This window comes from Peromyscus maniculatus, chromosome 14, assembly GCF_049852395.1.
Source record: "Peromyscus maniculatus bairdii isolate BWxNUB_F1_BW_parent chromosome 14, HU_Pman_BW_mat_3.1, whole genome shotgun sequence".
Taxonomy (NCBI): Eukaryota; Metazoa; Chordata; class Mammalia; order Rodentia; family Cricetidae; genus Peromyscus; species Peromyscus maniculatus.
In genome coordinates this window covers 57,705,576-57,722,857 of record NC_134865.1, presented here as the reverse complement: position 1 = coordinate 57,722,857, position 17,282 = coordinate 57,705,576, and the positions used below count along the sequence as shown (strand labels likewise).

At 49.4% G+C, this 17,282-nt stretch overlaps 1 protein-coding gene across 7 annotated transcripts in view; it reads left to right on the top strand.

Moving 5' to 3' along the window:
- The window catches only part of Mlh3 (mutL homolog 3), a 37,726-nt gene extending 26,856 nt beyond the window's left edge, over nt 1–10,870 (top strand). For all 7 annotated transcript variants that reach the window (XM_006982836.4, XM_076551080.1, XM_076551082.1 and 4 more), the window contains 4 exons: nt 4,754–4,777; nt 4,865–4,943; nt 7,416–7,567; nt 9,592–10,870. In XM_006982836.4, coding sequence (XP_006982898.2) covers nt 4,754–4,777; nt 4,865–4,943; nt 7,416–7,567; nt 9,592–9,693 — 357 coding nt within the window. In that variant the 3' untranslated portion in view covers nt 9,694–10,870. The remainder of the gene's footprint in view (nt 1–4,753; nt 4,778–4,864; nt 4,944–7,415; nt 7,568–9,591) is intronic.
- Nucleotides 10,871–17,282: the final 6,412 nt, after the last annotated feature.

The following is a 17,282-nucleotide window of genomic DNA, read 5'->3' as shown; positions in this document are numbered from 1 at the left end:
TGGGAATGGAAAACGGACAAATTTGACACTCCAGAGGATTTGATCGAGGACACACGGGGGATAGAGGAGGAGAGATACATTACAGTGACCCTGAGCGTTCCAGTTGGATGAGGACAGTGGTACTTCTGAAGAGGAAGGCAGGAACAGGGAGCGCCTGCTGGGGTGACTGTGACCTCAGCACAGAGACGGTGTCTTCAGGTACAGGGCCGGGGCCTGGCAGACTGCGCTCTTGCATCTAGTCTGTCGGCGATGCCAGCATGCACATTTGGTGATGTGGGAAGGTGAAGAAGCGTCAGGAGACAGTGAGACGGAGAGGGAGGGGCAAAGGCTGAGCCTGTAGAACACGCTGCTCCGAGGTGTGTGAGGACGGAGTGACGCTGCAGGAGAGCTGTGAGATGACTGGAGATGCTGAGGAAGGAAGAGCCCAGGAAAGGGAACATCGCCTCAGCCAAGGGGAGCTGTAAAGCAGAGGAAGTGGTTAACAGTGGCCAGGCAGTAACACATGCGCAGTTGGGGTTGGCGAGGACTCCCTCGGTTGATCTGCAATCACGCCATTGGGATGAGATCTGACAGGTGGGTGAGCATGGTGGTCAGGAGTGAAGCCTGACAGCTCACCCAAGAACCCTGGCCAACCTGCTGTCATACACCTCTAATTCCAGCACGTAGGAGGCCGAGGCCGGGGGATTACAAGTGTGAAGCTAGCCTGAACTGCATAATTCTAGGCCAACTATCCTGGGTTAAATAGGACAGCCCTCCCTCCCTCCCTCCCTCCCTCCCTCCCTCTCTCTCTCTTTCAAACAAACAAAACCAAAAAGGCTGGGCATGTAGGTCAGTGGTAGAGTGCTTGCCTAACACATACAAGCCCTAGATTTCCGTCAGTAGCACTGAGGAAAAAAGACACCAAGACCTCTGGCTGCGTACAGAGGGAGAAGGGGTGGTGACTGGAGGTTAGAAGTGGTTGAGTTTGCATGTGCAGGGCTGTGGACAGAGCTGTGGACAGAGCTGTGGACAGGGGGCTGTGGACAGAGGTCTGAGGACAGAGCTGTGGACAGGGGGCTGTGGACAGAGGGCTGAGGACAGGGCTGTGGATATAGGGCTGTGGACAGGGAGCTGTAGACAGGGGGCTGTGGACAGAGGGCTGTGGACAGAGGGCTGTGGACAGAGGGCTGTGGACAGAGCTGTGGACAGAGGGCTGTGGACAGGGGGCTGTGGACAGAGCTGTGGACAGAGGGCTGTGGACAGAGGGCTGTGGACAGAGCTGTGGACAGGGGGCTGTGGACAGAGGGCTGTGGGCAGAGGGCTGTGGACAGAGCTATGGACAGAGGGCTGTGGACAGGGGGCTGTGGACAGAGCTGTGGACAGAGGGCTGTGGACAGGGGGCTGTGGACAGAGCTGTGGACAGGGGGCTGTGGACAGGGGGCTGTGGACAGAGCTGTGGACAGAGGGCTGTGGACAGAGCTGTGGACAGAGCTATGGACAGAGGGCTGTGGACAGAGCTGTAGACAGAGGGCTGTGGACAGGGAGCTGTGGACAGAGGGCTGTGGACAGGGGGCTGTGGACAGAGCTGTGGACAGAGCTGTGGACAGGGGGCTGTGGACAGAGCTGTGGACAGGGGGCTGTGGACAGGGGCTGTGGACAGGGGGCTGTGGACAGAGCTGTGGACAGGGGGCTGTGGACAGGGAGCTGTGGACAGAGGGCTGTGGACAGAGCTGTGGACAGAGGGCTGTGGACAGGGAGCTGTGGACAGGGGGCTGTGGACAGGGGGCTGTGGACAGAGCTGTGGACAGGGGGCTGTGGACAGGGGCTGTGGACAGGGGGCTGTGGACAGAGCTGTGGACAGGGGGCTGTGGACAGAGGGCTGTGGACAGGGGGCTGTGGACAGGGAGCTGTGGACAGAGCTGTGGACAGGGGGCTGTGGACAGAGCTGTGGACAGAGGGCTGTGGACAGAGCTGTGGACAGGGGGCTGTGGACAGAGCTGTGGACAGGGGGCTGTGGACAGAGCTGTGGACAGAGGGCTGTGGACAGAGCTGTGGACAGGGGGCTGTGGACAGAGCTGTGGACAGAGCTGTGGACAGGGGGCTGTGGACAGAGCTGTGGACAGGGGGCTGTGGACAGAGGGCTGTGGGCAGAGGGCTGTGGACAGAGCTATGGACAGAGGGCTGTGGATATAGGGCTGTGGACAGAGGGCTGTGGACAGAGGGCTGTGGACAGAGGGCTGTGGATATAGGGCTGTGGACAGAGGGCTGTGGACAGAGGGCTGTGGACAGAGGGCTGTGGACAGGGCTGTGGACAGGGGGCTGTGGACAGAGCTGTGGACAGGGGGCTGCGGACATATTGTTCTAAGATGGAAGGAAGACACTGAAGACCGAGAGGGGCCCCAGTGCCAGCCCTTTTGTCACCTTCCTTTGAAGTGGCCTGTTGGTGACAGCCTCAGCTCTGTTCAGCGGAGCTCTTTTCTGCCCACACAGCTCATTTCTTCTCAGACTCGTTCTAGGTTTGGATTCAAATTGTGTCAAATCCAAAAGATGGGATCTGTGAGAATCTTACTGTAATTCAATACCTAAAGTTTTAACCAGGAAATTATAATAAAAACCCCTGAAGTGACTTCAAAGACTACTCTTAAAGAGTTTACTTCAAATGAAAACAAAGCTTATGGTTTCAGAAACTCTGATTACATTAAGTCAGGCTGATGGGAAGATTTGTTGATTTTGGGAGAAGTTGGAGCAGTTCACTGTCAAGGGAGGTAACTTTGTGAATCCTAGCAACCACAGCCGCTGATCCTTCTTTTTTTCTGAGACGGGGTCTCACTATGTAGGACTGGCTGTTCTAGAACTCACTCAGTAGACCAGGCTGGCCTCAAACTCAGAGATTCACCCGCCTCTGCCTCCTGAGTGCTGGGATTAAAGGCGTGCACCACCATGGTCCAGTTTACTGATACATTCTTTTTTTGGTTTTTTGAGACAGGTTTTCTCCATGTAGTTTTGGTGCCTTTCCTGAATTTTGCCTTGTAGACCACGCTGGCCTTGAACTCAGAGAGATCTGCCTGGCTCTGCCTCCCGAGTGCTGGGATTAAAGGTGTGCGCCACCACCACCCGGCCACTGGTACATTCTTAATAGCCTGTGTTCCAGCTTGATGTCTGCGCCTTTTCTTTTTCTTTTCTTTTCTTTTTTTTTTTTTTTTTTGAGACAGGGTCTCATTCTGTAGCTCTGGCCTTGAACTCACAGATCCGCTGGGATTTAAGGCATGCACCACTATGCTTGGCATGATTGAGTCTTTTTAACATTATTTAAATTGTCAACATTAACTGAAATAAATGAACTGAAGATGAGACCGCTCTTCCCCAGGCTTACAGCCGTGTTCTACTGCCCCACGCACACAGACATCAGAGAAAATGGCAGAGGGTAGGCCTGGTTCCCGTTGTGCTCGGCTTTGCAGGAGTTAGTGTTCTTAACCGATCAGCAGATGTACCAGAGCTCGACAGTGTTTGCCTCCGAGGTAAACAGACTGGCACATTTAATAGTATCAGCTTTAATTAAAATTTTTCATATTTTGTGTATGCACGCACGCATGTGTTTGACTGTGCACTTGTGTGTGCATATGCCTGTGCCTGTGTGTGTGTGTGTGAAGGTCAGAGAACAATTCTCTTGTTCTACCGTAGGAATCCTGGGGATTGGTACCTCTACCTGTTGAACCAGGTTTAATTTAATTTGTAAATAAAGGGGTGAAGGCAGACTGAGACAGAAAGATCACAAGTTCAAGACCAGATGGGGCTTCATAGCAAGTCTGTATTGAAGGGGGCAAATGGAGACACTTGTCAGGTGTGCTTTGGAAAAGAAGCCTTTCCATGTGAAGTGGCGCACAGACACACATGGAGACAAGCACCCATACACGTAACATTAAAATCAAATGGAACTGAACCTTAAAAATGAGCTTACAAAGTAACACATTTCCTTTGGGCATTTTCATAAATTCTTTCTTCTGGTTGATTTCCTTCCCCACTTCCTTCCGATATCCCTCCCTCCCCTTCCCCCGCTGTCCCCTCATTGGTACCCCCCTTCTACCTTACCTTCCTGGGTTCCATTGTCTCCCCTTCCCTCAAAGCTACTTCGTCCTGTCTCAGGAGCCCCTTTCTAGTTTCTAGCCTCTACCCACATCCACTCGCCTGGATACACACCATTAACAATTAGAAGTTAAGACCTGCCTATGAGAGAGAACACATGGTTTGTCTTCCTGGGTCCCTTCACTTGGATGTTTCGACGTTTGGATTATCTAGTCATCTGTGAATAGTAGCACTTCCATGGTAGGGATGGGTCCTTTGGATGCATGCCCATGAGTGGGATGCTGGGTCATATGGTAGTTCTGTGTAGAAGCTTTTGAGACGGTGTGTCACACTGATTTTCATAGTGGATGCTGTAGTTCACATTACCATGCCAGGATTGTCTGTTCTGTTCATTAGCCCATCTATTGATTAAGAGTTTTGTCTGTGTGTGTGTGTGTGTGTGTGTGTGCGCGTGCGTGTATGCGCGTGCGCTGCTCTTTATTCTAAGTGTTAACTCTTGCATTAGAGACAGAGATTTCCCCCACACTGTAGGCTCTCAGTCCCCTGTGTTGTGCAGACTCTTTGATTTCATGTCATCATATTTCCCGATTCTGGGGACTGTTTCCTGTGTCGTTAAGGATGGTTTTAAATGCTAAAAGAGCACGTTCAATGGAACAGTGGATTCACGCCTGTTTTCCTTTTGGCTTTGTAGGAATTTATTCGAGAACAAGTGGAGGTAAGCATCTCTCTCATTTGAGGGTCACACTGAAGTGCTGCACACAAGACGCTTCGTTATCTCATTTCCCTTTTATGAATAATGCAGCTGCTCCAGACCACAGGAGGCATCCAGGGGACATTGCCACTGACCGTCCAGAAGGTGCTGGCCTCCCAGGCCTGCCATGGTAAGAGCCTGGCATCAGTTAGAATCCTGGGTGTCCTGAGCACTGGCAGAGGCGCGGTGATTGTATGGGAGGCCAGATGCACACTTCTGCTCACCTGTTACAGACTGTGATTTAGGTCAAGCAACTGAATCTGCATCAAAAATTACTTCTTAAAAGTAACCACCGATCCGGGTGCAGGCTGACTTGCACAGCAGAGGAGTGGGTCCTGAGGGGGGCACTCGGAGCCGGGCCAGAGTGAGCCTGGGGCTCATCACAGCGTGAGGAAACGGCTTTGGCAGAGCCACAAAGGCCAGGAGTAAATTCCTCTCATGAGGAGCGGCCAAGAGTACCAAGAAATTAGGCTGGAAATAAAGACCAGACGCTTAGAAGGCTCCAGAGAAACCTTTAGAGCTGGTCCAGGACGCATCAGGTCTGGTGGGGGGTCTTGAGTGGGGCCGGGATGAGAAGGGGACGTGGCGTTGCAACCTCATGTTAGGAAGGGACAGCTCTGGGGCCCCGCAACTGTCACCTGACCCCCTGACACCGTTTTATCCCTGTCCCCTCAGTCTCCTCGCCTCTGCCTCCCAGCTTAGTCTGCCCCCCCCCCCAAACACCTCTTTGCCCCTGACTGCCTCCAGTGCCCACCCTCCACGGCCCACCCTCCACGGCCCACCCTCCACGGCCCCTCCAGTTGGTCCTCACGCCCCTTCTGACTCCTGCTGAGTGATTGTTCTCTTAGGGCCCACAGGGATCCCTGCTGTTTTGTTTCCGTCAGGGTCTTGCTTTGGACTCTAGGCTGTCCTAGAACTACTTATGGAGAGTAAGCCATCCTCTAACTTGTAGCAATCCTCCTGCCTCAGCCCCCCCAAGTGCTGGAATTACAGATGTGTGCCACCACGCCCAGCCAGGCAAATCTTTCTGAAACATGCCTTTAAGCATGTCATTCTTCTATATGAAATATACATTGACATTTACTAATACTCTTGGTATAAAAGTATTTTATGTATGTATGTATTTATTTATTTCTTTACTTTTGTATGTATTCATTTATTTACTTATTTATTTTTGGCTTTTTGAGACAAGATTTCTCTGTGTAACAGCTCTGGCTGTCTTGGAACTCACTCTAGACCAGGCTGGCCTCGAACTCACAGAGATCCCGCCTGCCTCTGTATCCTGAGTGCTGGGATTAAAGGTATGCACCACCACCACCCAGCTATGTGTTTATTGTTTTTATTATTATTATTATTATTATTATTATTATTATTATTATTATTATTGTCTATTTGTCTGAGATAAAGTTTCTTATAGCCCAGGCTGGTCTCTTAACTTAATATGTAGCTGAAGATAATCTTAAATTCTGGGTCCTCCTGTCTCTATCTCCAAAATGTTGGGATCACTGGCATCTCCCGGCATACTTGGCAAAAGCCATAGCCTACAGCTTTCGAGGGTCTCCATGCTTTGGCTCCTGCTTACCACCTGAGTTTCAGCACACGTCACGCCCTCCATTGTGCTCCTTACATCTCTAACCTCGTCTTTGGTCTTGTCCCTCCTGTGTCCTGACACCCCTGAGATACCTTTCTGCTCCTTCTCCGATAGACCATGTCTTCTTAACCCAACATCTCAGCTGAATTATTTTACCAAGAGAGCATTCCCTGGCCTCCCAAACTGGGTTGACCTTGTGCTGCGTGTTCTTACCTGTGTTCCATGGCATTGGTGGTTTAAATTACTTTGTACTGGCTTGCCTCGTGATGTCTTACCTCTGACAGCACAAGAGCCATGGGGCAGAGGCATCTGCTCATTCACTGTCTAAAGGGCTCCTAATACAAAGCAGACATTTCAGTAACAGGTACTGATCTCAGAATAAAGACAAGTTCTAACATGTAAAGGATTAGGTTGGGAAGACTGTTCTGGAAATCAAGAAAAAGGGAAGTAAAATAGACACTATAAGAAAACAGAATTTAGCCGGGCAATGGTGGCGCACACCATTAATCTCAGCCGTAGGGAGGCAGAGCCAGGCGGATCTCTGTGAGTTCGAGGCCAGCCTGGGCTACCAAGCGAGTTCCAGGAAAGGCACAAAGCTACACAGAGAAACCCTGTCTCGAAAAACAAAACAACAACAACAAAAAAAAAAAAAAAAAAGGAAAAATAGAAAACAGAGCTTGCTTTTGAACCTTCATAGACAGAAGGAAACCAGAACTTCACAAACTCACTACTCTCCTATGTCTTTGAGGAAAAAAACCCGAAAGGAAGATCTTAACAGGTTAAGGAATGTCTCCCAAGAGACCAGAGGGACAAACTTCATATAGAACCGAGACAGGAGGGCACTCCTGAAGCCTTAGCCTAGTCCTTGACCTCAGGCACCCTTCGAGGTCAGACTAAGAAATGCGTTCCTTTGTCCAGGCACTCAGTTCTGACCCTGGCTGACAATGGTGCTCACCGTGCACACTGGTTCTCACCGTGCACGCTGTGACATTTGGTGTCTCGTCCATTTAGGGGCTGTCAAGTTTAATGATTCCCTGAGCCTAGAGGAGAGCTATCGCCTTATCGAAGCTCTGTCCCTGTGCCAGCTGCCATTCCAGTGTGCCCATGGGAGACCTTCAATGCTGCCCTTAGCTGACCTGGACCACCTGGAACAGGAAAAGCAGGTACAGTAATGACCTTGTCCTGGTTTGCCTTCTGCTGCTGTGATAAAACCAACCAAAACATTCGTGGTGGAAGAAAGAGTTTATGTGGCTTGTACATCCTAATTATAGTTCAGGAACTCAAGCAGGATAGGAACCTGGAGGCAGGAACTGAAGCAGAGACCCAAGAGGGGTGCTGCTTACAGGCTTGCTCTCTGTGGCTCATTCAGCCAGTTTTCTCACTGTACCCAGGACCATCTGCCCATGGGTGGCACCACCTACAATGAGCTAGACCCTCCCACATCAATTATTAATCAAGAAAATGCCCTACAGACATTTCCTCAAATGAGGTTTCCCCTCGGGTGACTCTAGCTTGTGTAGAGTTGGCAAAAACCGACCAGCACAGACCTGTAGAATCAGGAAGGAGCAGAGACTCTTTTCTTTCTCTTCCAGTCTCTGCTCTCTAATTGTGATCCTTCTTTATCCCCCCCCCCAAACAGGAGCGTGTTAAAAACATGCGTTGGAAGTTTTATCTAAGGCCACACACTTGGTCTTTCAGTTCACATTTGAAATGGATCTTAGATTACAGTGCCAGGTTACCTCCATGTTTTTTTTTTTTGTTTTTTTTTTGTTTTTGGTTTTGTTTTTTTTTGGTTTTTCGAGACAGGGTTTCTCTGTGTAGCTTTGCGCCTTTCCTGGGACTCACTTGGTAGTCCAGGCTGGCCTCGAACTCACAGAGATCCACCTGCCTCTGCCTCCCGAGTGCTGGGATTAAAGGCGTGCGCCACCACCGCCCGGCACTGGCCTCCTGGTTTTTAAACTTAACATTGCACATTTATCCCAAATGTCACACATCCTGAACATCAGCTGCCTGCCAGCTCCAGGTGTGGTTATTCCTAGAGGCAGAAATACTTTGAACTCAAAGCTGTGAGAACATGGCCGAGAGAGACCTCCAGTCCCCGGCAGGTGTGGCTGCGATGGAGAGCGGCAGTTGGAGGTAGCTGTCTCAGAGGACCTCTTGTGTTGCGTCATGGGAAAGGGAGCCAGACTTTGGCTGGCTCTGCTGTGCCGTGGCTCTGATCTGTGCTGTGAGCGGCCCGTGAACAGTGGTGTAGATAATGCAGTCGGTGCGCGGAGTGCTTCAATTGAGAACACTTGCTATTCTTGTTTTAATCTATTTTTCTTTTCTCTGTGTGTGGGTGGTTTGCCTGCATGTATGAGTATGTGCCATGTGTGTACGTGGTGCCCATGGAGGCCAGAAGAGAGTGTCAGACCTGCTGGAACTGGAGGTACAGATAGTTGTGAACCACCACATGGCTGTGGATATTAAACCCACGTGCTCTTGAGGAGCAGTCAGTATTCTTAACAAGGAGCCAGCGCTCCAGCCTCCTGTTAGGACCAGAAACGAAACAGGAAGTGAACACGAGACTGTGTTCTGCTTCCCAGAGTCCTCTCTTGCTTCTCTTCCTTGCTGATGGCCGTGAAGTCTTTCCTTGTGTGGAGATTTCGTGGACTATTCCCTGACTTATCCAGTTGATTTTACTCCACTAAACTCTTTATGGGATTGGAGAGATGGCTCAGTGGTTAAGAGCACTGGCTGCTCTTCCAGAGGACCCCCAGGTTGGATTCCCAGCACCCACATGGCAGCTCTCAACTGTCTGTAACTCCAGTTTCAAGAGGCCTGACACCTTCTGGATTCTTCGGGCACAAGGCCTGCACATACATGTTGCACAGACATATACATACAGGCGAAGCAGCCCCCTACCCTCCATAAAACCCCAGCTCTGAGGAAATAGGAATCCAGACTCATAGCTTAATTCATCATTTCTGTCATCATTTCTGAGTCCAGAAAGGAGAAACCTAAACACATTGGGGAGCCATACTTTGAAATACTTAAAAATAAATAAATAAACATTTATGCCACCAGCTTTTCCTATTGTTAATTATAGTTCTTCTTCTTCTTCTTCTTCTTCTCCTCCTCCTCCTCCTCCTCCTCCTCCTTCTTTTCTCCTTCTTTTCTTCTTCTTTTCTTCTTCTTCTTCTCATAGGTTAAACCCAACATTGCTAAACTTGGCAGACTGGCCCGTGCCTGGCATCTCTTTGGAAAGCAGAAGGCGGTGATGGAAGGCAGAGCCTGTAGCAGTCCATAGCTCCTGTGAACTCCCATGAAAACAGTCACGGACCTGTAAGGAGTTAAGGGGACTGGTGTGTCCCTGAGCAGAGAGCGTGCGCAGCACAGAACAATACAGCTGTGAGCAAGTCAGCCCGTTCACTGTCTGGCACATCTGTCTCCTGGAGCAGATGCTCTCAAGCCAAAGGACAGTTCATTCCTCTGCATCCATGGATGTATATAATACCTCCCTTTCGTCAATTGATTTAGTGGTAAAATGGTGATGATTTTCTGATTGGCAGGTTGGCTTCTGTTTGAGGGGTGTGGCTATTTTTGAGCAGTCTTCCCCAGCCTCTCAATTTGCATGGTGTGAGAGGATGCTCACTGCCAAGGGCTGGTCTGCTTTCCTCCAGGCCCCTGGCCCAGCGCCCTCCTCCCTGCCCATCCCTTCCCCTGCTTTACGTTCTGGGCTAGATTCATGGTGCTTCTCTGCTCTCTCTAAAAATATTGCCCAACGTCTGCCAGCAAGCCTTTAGCTAAGTTATTCTAGGGATTAAAAATTATTAATGGCTGGGTGTGGTGACATGTACCTGTAATCCCAGTACTTGGAAGGCTGATGCAGAAGGCTGGCAAGGTCAATACTAGTCCAGGCTATGTAGCAAGACCCTGTCTCAAACTAAATAAACTATGAATAAAGAGAAACACAAAGGTAGAGTAGAGAAAGTGTGAAATCTTTTCTCTTTTTTAATTCTCTGTGCAGCCCTCTGTTCTGGAACTTGCTCTGTAGACCAGACTGGCCTCAGTTTCAGAGATCTGCTGGCCTCTGCCTCCTGAGTGCTGGGATTAAAGGTGTGTGCCATGACCCACCTGGCAAGAAAATTTGCAGTTGTATCCCTGTTTTTTTTTTTTAATAGTCTTACTGCTTTTTAAAACCAGAAGTGACTGTTCATATCCTGAACCAGTAAAATGTAAAAAAAAAAAAAAAAAAAAATTGAGTTTGTTTTTGAAAATGAATTTTGTATTCATTGTGTGCTGGTTTTATTACATTATGCCTAATAGCCTTAGAATTTCACTTGGGACCAGGATGATCTTCTGAAGATGCTTGTTATCCTTTTCATTGGTGTTTTCCCTGCTCCTCAAATGCTTTATGGTTAAAAAGACTCAATTGACTAACCCATAGTGGGGGAGTGTGTGCAATAAATCCAGCTGGTAATGTTTGCCTCGAGTGTTTCACTTGATGCTGCGTAATTAACAAGATGTCTCCAGGAGGATCCACAGGAGGAACTCCACGGCTGCACTTCCTGAGCATCCTGCTCACACTGGCCTTGCTATCAATGAAATAATCCTCTATCTTGTTAATGCAGAAAACAAATGTGTACTCATGGGAGAAAGTGTGTTTTCAGCGAGCAGCCGAGGAGTGAACCTCAGGGATGAAAGTAGTGCCTTCATGAGCATGGGCCTCAGGGCAGGTTCAAGGGCAGCCAGCACTCACTTTCCTGCCGCTCCTAATAGCCTCGTCACTGTGACCAGGAAGAATAGGCGCTACTGTCTGAGACAGCCTTCCTCCCCAGAGCCGTACAAACGGGTGTTTCATGCACTTGGAGCATCTTGCCTGTGTTCAGTGGGGAGGTGCGGCTCTGGGCCTCCGCAGCACTGTTCCAGAACAGCTGTTCCGGAGTGTGTTGCTGGGGAGGAAGAGGGACAGGGGACAGAGGCCCCTGTAGCCCAGGCTGTCTAGTAACGCCGATGTAGCTGAGGATGACCTTTGAACTCCTGCCTTTGTCTTCACCTCTCAAGGCATGAATCACCATGCCTGCTCTTCCAAAACTTTGAAAAAAATCTTTTTATGTCAGAGCAGTTCACAGGATTTCAGGAGAGTGATAGTGCTGTGTACAGAATGGTGGGACAATTTCAGAGGTCACGTCTATGTGACTGCCAACTCCTCTGTTCCTGAGAGCAGTGGAGAATCAGAAAAGGGTTTCTGTGAATTATGTCTTCCTGACTAGACTAAATCGGGCAAGGAGATAATCATATTCTGTTAATAATTTATAAACTTATTTGCATGCATCAGCATAAAAACACTTATTAGCCAAAAAAAAAAAAGAAATCTAGTAGACTACTTTTATTGCCTATTAAGGTTTCATTTTGTCCTTTTAAACTCAAGGAGCATAAGAGCAAAGACACACTTAATTTTCTGATATAGGTGACTAATTTTTTAAACATTTATAAGTGTGTTTCTGTGTGTGTGCACACATGGGCCCTGGTGTGTGCATGAAGGTCAGAGGGTGACCTGGGGGAGTTAGTTCCCTCCTTCCACGGATCCAGGCTTGGAAACCAGTCCTTACCCACCAAAGCCATCTCACCAGCCCTATGGTAGTAATAGCTGACATGAAAATGGTACTTTAACACTTAACTATAATCAAGTAATTAACTAATTAATTAATTAGTAAAATACTGAAAAAACAGTACTTTAAGATCTTGGGGTGTTTTTTAGACTGGGTCTCTAGTCCCACCTGCCCTAGAACTCACTGTATAGAACAGACTGGCCTCTAACTCACAGAGATCCTCCTGCCTCTGCCTTTGGAGTCCTGGGATTCAAGGTGTGTGCTACCACACCCAGTATTTCAAGGCTTATAATGGGCTGCCCCATGGGATATATTTTTTAAAGGTTTATCATTTTTGTGTATGTATGTGTGAGCTTATGTGCACCATATGCATGCAGATGCTTGCCGAGGCCACAAGAGGGCATAACATCCTTGGAACTGAAGTTACAGGTGGTTGTGAACCACCATGTGGGTGCTGGGAACAGAACCTGGGTCCCCCGCAACAGTAGTAAACAATCTTAACTGCTGAGCCGTCTCTCCAGCCCCATGTAACATATTTTTAACTTACTAGTTTGTCATCTTAGTGGTTCACCTTTATGATATTTTGTTGGTAAAGGTGTTGATAACTTGAGAGTAAAACTTATGAGATGTGAAATGTAACCATTCTCGAGAGTTCCATTTCAGCAATGCTCATCAACATTTACTGAGAAATAAGGGTGCATACAGCTGCCTCTAATTAAGAGATCTAGCTAGGGAGAGGGCTAAGGCAGCTGAGGGCAGATGGGGATCGCTGTCAGTCAGCCAGTGCTCTGTTGCTGGGCTGAGAGGAGATGGCAGACCTACTGTGAGAATTAAGACTACAGGTAGGAGGGGCTGGAGAGACGTCTCAGCATAAGGATACCTGTCCTTGCAGAGCACCTAACACCTCCCAAGATGGCTCACAACCCCCTGTGACTGCAGTTCCAGAGTACCAGACTCCACATCTGACCTCCCTGGGCACCAGGCACACACATGGTCCAGAGACATGTACAGGCAAAACACTCATGCACATAAAATAATTAAACAGAATGCTCTGGTTAATAACGGGAGCTAGCACCAGAAAAACCAGAGCCGAAGCCAAGAGTAAGGTCAATGTGGAGGACGGGAGCATCTCCGCCAGGCCCTCCGGGGAGCGGGGGGACAGGGGGGGGGCAGGGAGAGCGAAGAGCCTCCATCGGGCAGGGATGGGCCAACACAGACAGTGAGGAAACCGAGGCAGGGCAGGAGAGGGCCCAAGGCCAAAATTCCAGAATCCGGGCCTGAGGAAGCTGTGCCAGGTGAGAGCAGTCACAACCCGGCAGTGCCCAGGAGACCCCGGCAGTGCCCAGGAGGCCCCGGCACGGCAGCCCAGCCCAGAGTGGGAGCCAGGCACGCTCGTCTGAGAGGAGCCGCTCTGACAGAGACCCTGACTGCCCTCTCTCCACCCCAGGAGAACCCAGGATAGGGCTGGGAAGAAGGCTGTGTGTAAAAGGCCTCACTGCACAGGCTTCACAAGTCCGGACCCCACACGGGAGCCTGACACAGGGTGTGTGTAATCCACCCGGGTTAGCTGAGGTAGGAGGCGGAGACGGGAAAACTCCCCAAAAGCTTGCAGGCCACCTACCCCAGAGTGTACAGCTCAGGAACAAGCGAGTTATTTCCTCCCTCAACCAAGAGGGACTAAAAGACGGACACCCGAGGTGTTCCCCCGACAGCCAGCTCTACATTCACCAGGGCACAAAGCCCTCACAAACAACATGTCACACGTACACATACATATGCAAAGTACTTTTTAAGGGAGATGGTGGTACCCACCTGTAATCTCAATACTTGACAGACAGAGGCAGGAGGATCACGTATTACAAAGAAACCATCAAACTAAAACAGCACGTTAAAAGGCTTACAGAGAGAACTGACTGGGACATTTGCCGCTGTACTTTGCCGCTTGTGGTCTGTGGGACGGCCTAAAGGTAGGGATAGAATGAGAGGAAGAAATGGAGTCTAAAGGAACTAAAATTGTGGCTGTTCTGCGCCACATACCCCTTTATCCTCACGCCTTCTACTCTGTTCATCGAGTGTCGGTTAGAAAATGGGTGTGGGCATTGCCTCAGTGTGGCTTAGAGGTCGGCTTCTGCTCCCGCCCCTGCCCCTGGTTTTCTTAAATCCTCAGAGGGCTTCTACCCTACGCCCCTGCGTTAGTGTCTCCTCCTCATCTGTCACCTCGGATGAAGACGCCTTACCCCACCAGTTGGAATGCCAAGCCGAAAGCTAGCACACCGGCAGTGATCTAAAGAGCTTGGCCAGCCTCCCTTGAAGTTAGCCTTAAGACTCACCACTGCTCGTTTCAAAAGCAAGGAATGTCTAGGGATTGAAAAAGCAGTTTGGAGCTAGCTGCTACTATTTCTCTTTCAATTTAGCTTGCATTTAAAAAAAAAATTCTTTGCCAGATGTGGTGGCAAACACCTTTAATCCCGGCACTTGGGAGGCAGAGGCAGGCGGATTTCTGTGAATTCAAGGCCAGCCTGGTCTACAGAGTGAGTTCCAGGACAGCTAGAGATAGACAGAGAAACTGTCTTGAAAAAAACAAACGGCAAAAAGAAAAATGTTTTTTCAGATTTATTGTGTTATTTTACGTGCATGAGTGTTTTGGTCTGTACCACATGCATGCCTAGTGCCCTCAGAGGTCAGTGCATGCCTGGTGGCTGAGGAGGTCAAAAGAAGACATCAGGTCCCTTAGGACTGGAGTTACAGACAGTTGGGAGCCACAGACAGTATGGTGCTGGGAATCGAACCCAGGTCCTCTGCAAGAGCAACAAGTGCCCTTAACCACTGAGCATCTCTCCAGCCCCGGGTTACATTTTTGTTATTTTGAGACAGGGTCTCTCTGTGCAGTCCTGGCTGTCCTGGAGCTCACTGTAAACCAGGCTGGCCTCAAACTCACAGAGGTCCACCTGTCTCTGTCTCCTGAGAGCTGGGATTAAAGGCCTGGGTCACCTCACCTGGCCTGGTTTGCAGTTTTGAGACAAGGCTTAATTCTGTTCGTGGCCCAGACTGCCTCAGATTCCCAATCCTTCTGCCTCAGCCTCCTGAGAGTTGGGACAACGGGAGTGAGCCAGTGTAATGCTTCGTTCTCTTTATTCAGCTTGGGGTTCTCTCCTTCACCCACAGCCTTCTGTATGTTAGGAATTGTAGGGAACTGGCCAGGCGCTCACTCAGTCTGCTTTTCTAGGCAGCTCGTAATGTGTGTCCGTGCACACACATGTAGAGGGAGCAACCCGCGGGAGTCAGTTCCAACTTCCCACCAGGCTTGTGCCGCTATCCAGCGGAGTCACTGAGTCCACTCACTGTACATAAGGAGTTTCTGAGAGGCCAGGTAAACAGAACGGGGCCTCTGGGCGGGCATTCCTGGCTAAGCCGGTCTAAGAAGCTGTAGACAGGGAAAGTTAACAGCACTATAGAGCTCAGCCCTTTGACAGGCAGCCTTTGTAATCCAAAGACTAATGCGAGTTGTTTTGTTTTGTTTTTTAAATAGTCTTGAGGCATATTTGTGAAATTTATGGTCCTACAAGTACCAGCATTTCTGTGAGGGTCAAATTCTACTGAAGTTTGTCTTGGTGAGAGTGTTTTTTGAGACTTCTGAGGCTAAGCTGAGAGTTTCTGTTCCTTCTTCAAGTTCCAAGAATTATGCTTTTCCTGCCCTCTGCCCAACTTGGAAGACAGAAACCGTGGGAACAAGTGTCTTTAGGAACTGCATTTATTATCTGGCGGTTTATTTGGTGTATTCGGGAAGACATCTGCATCTGTGGGATCTCGTTTCTATAATTCTCTCCAAGCTACAAGTTTTTTTTTTTCCCTGAGTCCTGTCTGCAGGACAGGGCTGTGAGGTCAGCCGGGTCAGGCTGGAAGTAGTGAGTCCCTGGAACCCATCAGCGAGTGCAGCCTCTCATCCCAGGGTTGGCCTCTCCTTGAACAGGAAAAGGATGAGAAGGGAAATAAGGCTTGGTGGAGTTGGCTTAATTGAGGTCGGAGCGCCCAAAGCAGCATCCTGCAGCTCTCTTCTGGGCTCAAAGACAGCTTTGTCCCACCCGAGTCCATCTCTGTCCTGCCTGGAAGGACATGGTGCTAATTTTAGACACAGAGACTGGAATGCAGAAAAAGTGTCACCAAGCACTGGAAGCCGAAAGCATTTCAAGTCCTTGACTCGCTGCTGCTGTTCTTACCCCAAACCACACAATTGTACCCAAGTGAATTGCTGTTAGAATTGGTGCTTTCAGAGGAGACAATGGCATGTGATTGGCAGGCCAAGCTACTTCCTAAGAAAGCACGGGGTCTTCTCTGTTTAGGAAATAATTGACAGAAGTCTGAGTGAGTGAGTCAGGCTCTTCTTAGGACTTTGAGGCTGACCCTCTTTGAACTCATGACCATCCCCCACCAAAGCCCAAAGCAGAGACCTCTCAAATTGGTGTCAGCCCCACGGCCTTTCCCTTATAAAACTTGCTTCCAACCAGCTTACCGAAGAAGTGTGGGTATCGAACTACCCATCCAAATCACTCAGGGTTGTAAGGTTAAACATGCAGATTCCTAAGCTCCTTCCCTCCATCCGGGCACTGCCACAAGAGCCTTTGTGACAAGATCTCCTGTCTTTAGACCAGTGGGTGCTAACGGAGTCACTTGGTTCACCTGCAGGGCCTTTCTACATTGTGAAGTACCACACCTAGACTGGAATCTACCTCAAGTAAAATTAGCTTGCTGTCACTGGTGATCTTCCAGCTTTTGATTCTGCATGCATGTGCCATGGTTTAGGGTCACATTACACACTGTGTGACCTCTCACCACCACCCTAGTGGAATACAAAGTGGACTTCCTTACAGCTGTCTCCCACTCCAAAGGGTAACGTGAGGACCTCTGACCAGACCGGTAGTCCACCATTTCCAACCTAATGGAATCATGTTAGCTAACTGTAGCCAACTACAACCTTTGGAAGGCTGCTGTGCGCTGTGCTCACCACTGGGCCACCAACACACTGGGGAAGCCACATACCTGTCATTTGGCAATGGCCAGATCCAAGTCTTCAGAAAAGCAAGAAATTGGGATTTGTTAAATGTGTTGCTCCTTAGATTTTTTTTTTTTTTTTTTTTTTTTTTTGCTTTTCAAGATAGGGTTTCTCTGTGTAGTCCTGGCTGTCCTGGAACTTGCTCTATAGACCAAGCTGGCCTCAAACTCAAGAGATCCACCTGCCTCTGCCTCCCAAGTGCTGGGATTAAGGGCGTGCGCCGCCGCCGCCGCC